At 48.6% G+C, this 6,957-nt stretch overlaps 1 protein-coding gene across 1 annotated transcript in view; it reads left to right on the top strand.

Annotated features, from left to right (window-relative positions):
• pak5 (p21 protein (Cdc42/Rac)-activated kinase 5) overlaps positions 1–4,792 on the top strand; it is a 13,775-nt gene extending 8,983 nt beyond the window's left edge. The window contains exons 4-6 of the mRNA XM_060041432.1: positions 346–471; positions 1,082–1,216; positions 2,370–4,792. Of these exons, the coding sequence (XP_059897415.1) occupies positions 346–471; positions 1,082–1,216; positions 2,370–2,525 (417 nt within the window). The 3' untranslated portion in view covers positions 2,526–4,792. The remainder of the gene's footprint in view (positions 1–345; positions 472–1,081; positions 1,217–2,369) is intronic.
• Positions 4,793–6,957: the final 2,165 nt, after the last annotated feature.

Here is a 6,957-nt window from a genome sequence, read left to right as displayed (position 1 = left end):
TCAGTTTATTATGTTATGTTATGTTTATGAATGGCCACCCTACTCACTGTACCTTGCACGTGTTTAAAATAAAAACATGAATATATGAACCTGTGTATTATTTGAATATCTTAGTATTGAATGCAAAATAACAAGGTACATTTATACATGGCACTATAGGACCAGTTTAATATAAAACACAATTTTATACAATATATAAGTAAGGGGTCCCCGCTCCATCTCTCCATCAGTTTGGGGGTCCTTGGCCAGGAAAACGATGAAGACCCCTGACGTAAATCTTATCATGAGCACCAGCACTGAGCAGAGTCCGTTAATGATGTATTCTCTATGTCGCTTCCCCTGCAGATAAAACTGTCCGACTTTGGCTTCTGCGCCCAAGTCTCCAAAGAGGTCCCCAAGAGGAAGTCTTTGGTGGGCACGCCCTACTGGATGGCCCCTGAGGTCATCTCCAGACTACCATACGGCACAGAGGTGGGACACGCACGATCACATGCAGACATGTTTGCATGCACACCACACATGCAAGCACACACGCACACAGGTACACACACACGCTTGCACGCCCACACACAAGCTTGCGCACACATACACACATACACACACAAACGCACACACTCTTTAAGGATTTGCCTTCTTTGCTATGAACCCAGGCCAAGTGTTGACATTGTCTATGTCAAAAATGTAAATCGGCCATGATTTATGTTCAACTAGATTAAATCGCCAAATTGTTTAACTAAAATTAAACTCAACATGAAAGAGTTAATTTAAAAAAGAACACATACAAGCGCACACACACACACACACACACACACACACACACACACACACACACACACACACACACACACACACACACACACACATTAACAGGCAGCCATGCACACACAATCACCAAAACACACACAGTAACTGATGCAAACACAACACACAAACAAGAAAACACACACACAAACTCGTACACAATCGCATAGAAGGACCAGAACACACCGTTTGTGTGTGTGTGTGTGTGTGTGTGTGTGTGTGTGCTGTGCGTTCTCATGCGTGTGTGTGTGTGTGTGTGTGTGTGTGTGTGTGCATCCAGGTGGACATCTGGTCTCTGGGCATCATGGTGATAGAGATGGTGGACGGGGAGCCCCCGTACTTCAACGAGCCCCCCCTGCAGGCCATGAGGAGAATACGGGACAACCTGCCTCCCCAGCTGAAGGAGTCTCACAAGGTGAGGCGACACGCCGCATCTCTGTCAGCGACACGCGCCTCACGCAGAACACAGCAAGTAGGCCACGATCACAGCGCCGCTCTGCTGCCGCCGTGTGCTGGATTACAGCCTCATTGTGTCCGGACGTCAGAGGCTTATTTTGTATTTTGAGATGGTTTCTATGACAAGTATGCGTTGGGTATTAACAGCGGTGGATAGACGAGACATTGTACCTTTTTTTTTTTTTTTTTTTTCTCTCTGTACAGTAATACGAATCACGTGGGCTTCCTCCCGTTGCGAGGGCCTCAGCGGTCGTATTGAGTTGCGCCCCGGTGTGGGATGAGGACAGGGTTTGATTACGATGAGGTAGTAACCGGGAATAAACAAAGGACTGAAGGGTAATGGAAGGAGCGGGTGCGGGGAAGTGTGCAGGTTATTATAGCGCAGCGATGTGACTCCCCCAAGGTGAGGGGACGCAGAGGACAGTGGGGGGGGGGGGGGGGGGCACGGGCCTTTTAAGTGCATCTATAAAACTGCCATTTGGGCCAGGGAAGTTATACAATGGCCCTTACAATTCTCTCTCTCTTCCCTCTCTGTCTCTATATTTCTCTCTCTTCTCCCTCGTTTTTCACCTCTCTCTTTGTCTGTATGTTTTTGTGTCCTCTCTCTCTCTCTCTCTCTCTCTCTCTCTCTCTCTCTCTCTCTCTCTCTCTCTCTCTCTCTCCCTCTCTCTCTCTCTCTCTCTCTCTCTCTCTCTCTCTCTCTCTCCCCCTCTCTCTCTCTCTCTCCCCCTCTCTCTCCCCCTCTCTGCTTTCCTCTCCCCCTGCCCACCTCCTCTTCCGTTCCACTCCCCTGTTCTCTTTTCCTTCCTGCCTCTCCTCTATCACCCTCACTCCCTCCTCCCCTTCTCTTACTATCTCCCTTCTTCCTTCCCCTTCCTCCCTCCCTCCCTCTCCCCCTTCCCTCCCTCCCTCTCTCCCCCCTCTCCCTCCCTCCCACCCTCCCTCCCCCCTCCCTCCCTCCCCCCTGTCCCCTCCCTCTCTCCCCCCTCTCCCTCCCTCCCTCCCCCCTGTCCCTCCCTCTCTCCCCCCTCTCCCTCCCTCTCTCCCCCCCCACTCCTCTCCCCCCCTCCCCCCTGTCCCTTCCTCTCCCTCCCTCTCTCCCTCCCCCCCAGGTCTCCTCCGTCTTGCGGGCCTTCCTGGACCTGATGCTGGTGCGGGAGCCGTCCCAGCGGGCTACCGCCCTGGAGCTCCTCCAGCACCCCTTCCTCAAGCTGGGCGGACCCCCCTCCTGCATCGTCCCCCTCATGAGACACTACCGCCACCGCTGATACCCCTAACCTTTGACCCCCCCCCCCCCGACCTCGCCGCCGACCCCTTCTTATAAACCCAACCCTCCACCACCACCACCACCAACACTACCCCCACCCCCGACATTAACCGCAAGGAGGAGGAGGAGGAGAAGGAGGAAGAGGCGGGCAGACACTCTCACTACAGCCAATCGGAGAACGGCAGCACACGACGTCACTCGAGTGGCGCGGTGACGGCCGCCGTGGCTAATGCTAATGCTCAACACTTGTAACCGACGACGTAGATTAGACGAAGAGGATTATTACTGTCATTTAATAAAAAAAAGGAAAACCGACAAAACCAAGTGGATACAAGAGGAAAAAGAAGAAGAATTCAAGGAGGAGGAGGAGGAGGAAAAAAAGAAACACATTTTAAAACTGTTTTTGAAAACTTGAAGCGGAGTAGAAGAGTTGGCTCACAGTATAGGAACTCACCTTAGTTCGGATTTTTTGAGCAAAAAAAAAAACTGAAAAACGATTGGGGTTGACTCGGGGAGCCGAGTCAGTTGGTGGTCAGCAGAACTAGAACTTTCCAAAACGGTTCTGGCGGCGGTCGGCTGACATGTTGAGTCAAGCCTTTCTCCCCAAGCCCCGCCCCCAGGGACAGGGTGCTCTGCTCCAGACAGAAGCAGTGGAAAAGCAGAACAATCAGGAGAGGACGCGGATGTGGGATCGACTAGTTATGACTGAGTTAGTGTGGATGCTGTGTTGAGGGTCGACCGTCCAGTCAAATGGAGCGGGCTGTCCTGAAATTTCCCTTCTCTCTCGTCACACACTAACGGTGAAATTGTATTTTAGAGAAACTTGTAAGTTTTTCTGTACAGTTTTGATAATTTGCAGTATTTTATCGTGTTGTAACCATTGTGATATTGCAGTATTAAATAGAACTTTCTGCAGAGATCTTTCCTACTATTTATAATCCTTTTTTTGCTTAAAGATTTAAGAGATATCCCAAATAAACCAACCTAATCTTAACTGTTCCAAAAAAATGAAACTATATTTATTATCTTAAAATTTGTAGACACAACTTAAATTAAATGTTGTAAAAAGGGTGACGTCACAACTTTTTGTATGATGTTTTAACTATTTATTTATTTTTTCTGTTGGAATTATTATTGATTAATTTATTCGTTGCTTTCATTTTGTGTGGCCTTTTTTTTGAGGGGGGGAGGTTTGTAAAAAAAAAAAAAGTACAGAATCAGCAGAACTTTTTTTTGCTTTTGTTTTGTTTGCTCGATCCTTCAAGCAATAGCCCCACCCCGCCCCAACTTATGAAAAAAACGTAAGTGTCCCGCGTTCACGATACTGTTACAACACCGAGCATTATTATGTAGCACAGCAACGACTTAAAGGGCCGGCGGCACACTTACGCAAAAAGCCCCGCCCCTAATCTTCCGAGACGCGAACATACATATCCTTGTTGAGAAACTTTTTATGGATTGCCCCCGGTCTTAAGCCCACCCAGGACACCCCCCCCCCCCCACGCTGTCAGATTCAGACCAGTCGCTGAATTTTTTGTTTCGTGTTTATTTATTTGCATCCTGACTTGTCGTCATCACACTCCTTATCCCATTCCATTCGCACATACACACACACACACACATGCACACCGCACATACGCACACACACACGCACTAGCGCACGGTTACTCAAACGCACGGACGTGGACTCTCCCTGCCGCTGGACCCGAGCTGCCGGTCCGGTCGGTGGCGGGACGGGCAGAACAGGGTAATGCCCCCCCCTCCATCCCACAGGCCCCCCCTCGCCCATCAGCCACTGTGATATGTACATAGGAATGCCTGGTCCATTAGGGTGGGTGGGATGCGTGTGGTTTGTCTGCGTGGTCCATTGTGTGTCTTGGGGGCGAAGGACAAAAGCAAAAGTTGTCGAACATTTTGTGTGTGGGTGTGTCTGTGTGTGTGGGTTTGTCTGTGTTAAGAATTGCAAAGTCTGTGTGTGCTTATCTCTGTACAGCATTTGAAGGTGTGTGTCTCTGTGTCTGTGTGTGCACGCGCATGTGTGTGTGTGTGTGTGTGCGTCCGTGAGTGCATGTTGTGTGTGTGTGTGTGTGTGTGTGTGTGTGTGTGTGTGTGTGTGTGCGTGAGTGAGAGGAAGATAACGGCTTCTCCTTGACACCCTTTGAATGAGTTCTCCTGATATGTGTTGGCTTGTACAGTGATGCTGCATGTCTGTTATCGGTGAAAGATGGTTTCAATTAAAAACAAAGGAAAAAAACACCCATGAAAACATCGGGATGTGTTGCATGAATTCTTCCGTCATCCACCTGATCCTTACCTGCGTTTCTCACTCTCCGTCTCTCTCTGTCTCATGTCAAACGTTTTCCATATAGAGAGGGAAGGAAATGTGAAGCACATTGACGCCAATTTAAAAATCGACATGTGATTCGTTTTTTTATGTTATTTTTTTCTTCTTGTTTTGATCGTTCATACTTAACTTCAGTGTACCCCAAGGGAACCTTCACTTCACCGTCGTGGTCCACCAACCATCCCACCCCGGACTTCGGCTCAGGGGAGACGGGACGGTACAGTCCGGCCTCCATGGCTCTGCGTCGCTGCTGTAATACGCAGTGCTTTTTCTCTCCTCTCTCTTCTTCCTCCTCCACCTTCTTCCAGCTTTTTATCCTCTTAGACACCATAATGGGATATTGATTTAGAGAGCGGCCCGGAGAATGGGGCTCTTCTTCTTCGGAGGAGGAGGAGGAAGATATACCTCCACCACCCCTGGCTTAGTAAATAGAAGAGCGTTAGAAACCACACACACAGAGCAAACACTGCACGGCTATGCGGTGTTCGCTCGGTGTTTGGGTTTTTTCAACGCTCTTTTCTCCCACTTGTGTTGCAGACGGGTGGGACCGCTGCTGGAGAATCCGGACCGGCCCTGACCGGTCCTAACCAGTCTGGGACACTTTCTAATTGTGATGTTATTCACAACCGAATCCATAAAAGATGTCCTTGAACCGCTTGGTTTCACTCTTCCACTTCTTTTGGTGGAGTTTATGTAATGGATTCCCAAAAATACAACAGCTTATTTTTCATCGTACACAAAAATGTATTGTTTGCAACTTAAATAATCTTAAATAGTAGTGATGGTCGGAGGTGGAATAGTGGTGGGAGAGGAGGAGTGCTGGCGTTTGAGGATGGAGATGATAATATCAGATTCAAACTTTGAATCTATGCGATACCAAAACCTGAAAATAGCAATAGTTCATATTAGAAGAGAGCCACCCCTGCGTATTTCTGTAAACCCCCTGTGACGCCTCACAACCGTGCAGTTTGAGCGTTGGTGACTCACAGGGATCGGTCCCAGGTTCGAGAGGACTGGGAGAAGTTCTGCGGCAACACAAAATTTCTGATCCCTCCCCCAACCCACGCTTGTCACGACTCTACCGTCACGGGCCATATATTTCCTGTTTGGATACGAGGTGGGCCTATCGTCAGTGACGAGGAGTGTCACCAGCTCACGTGATCAGCCAATCGGAATGGGACTGAGTATAGGAAGGATTGTTGATCAGAATGTTGGAAAATCTGGCCCAATCTGGCGACACTGTGCGTGGACGATTTGATGGCTCGGTGGATTGTGATCTGCGGTCACATTAGTTTTGTCGCCAGTGACACGAGATGGGGAGGGTTAACGTGGTGTTGTCATTGTGAGGAGGGTGGGGTGGGGTGTAAATGGGACAGGAAGTGTAAATGACCTGTGTTGTTCAGCAGGAGGGTGTAGGATTGATCGTGTCCCGAGTTGCTCGAACCAAAGCGAGGAGATGGGAAGACATGTGGCGCAATGCTTTTTTTTTCTTCTTTTCTCTTCTTCGTCTTTTCAATTAGACTCGTTTGTATTGCGTTTCGTTTCGCAGAAGCTTGGAGTCCGGAGGCAGAATCGATAGTCTATCTCAGAGCGGTGCGGCGTCTTTCTTGGGACAGGTGCATCCATCACTTTGACGCTGTCATCCTCGACGCCCTGTGTGTGTGTGGTGTGTGTGTGTGTGTGTGTGTGTGTGTGTGTGTGTGTGTGTGTGTGTGTGTGTGTGTGTGTGTGTGTGTGTGTGTGTGTGTGTGTGTGTGTGTGTGTGTGTGTGTGTGTGTGTGTGTGTGTGTGCGTGTCCCCACACACGTCTTCCTTGTTTAAAAGTATCTGTCTGCGATGGTTCAGAAAGGAAACAGGTTCGACAGCATGCTGGAGGGTATGCGAGGGAGGTTTTTATTTGAATGAACTGAAGAGTACTGCACAAGGTTGCATCGGCTGAGGTTTATGCATAGACCTTAGGCTTGTTTTTTGTCTCTTTTAAATCATATAGGCTAGCCTACATGTATATATATATATTTATTTTTTTAAATAATATCTTCGTTGCTTTGTCACACATTGATGTAGAACCTCGAAGAGACATAAACTCCTA

Source organism: Gadus macrocephalus, chromosome 21, assembly GCF_031168955.1.
Source record: "Gadus macrocephalus chromosome 21, ASM3116895v1".
In the NCBI taxonomy this organism is placed as follows: Eukaryota; Metazoa; Chordata; class Actinopteri; order Gadiformes; family Gadidae; genus Gadus; species Gadus macrocephalus.
The sequence above is the reverse complement of the archived record's forward strand: the minus strand, read 5'-3'. Positions and strand labels throughout refer to the sequence as shown.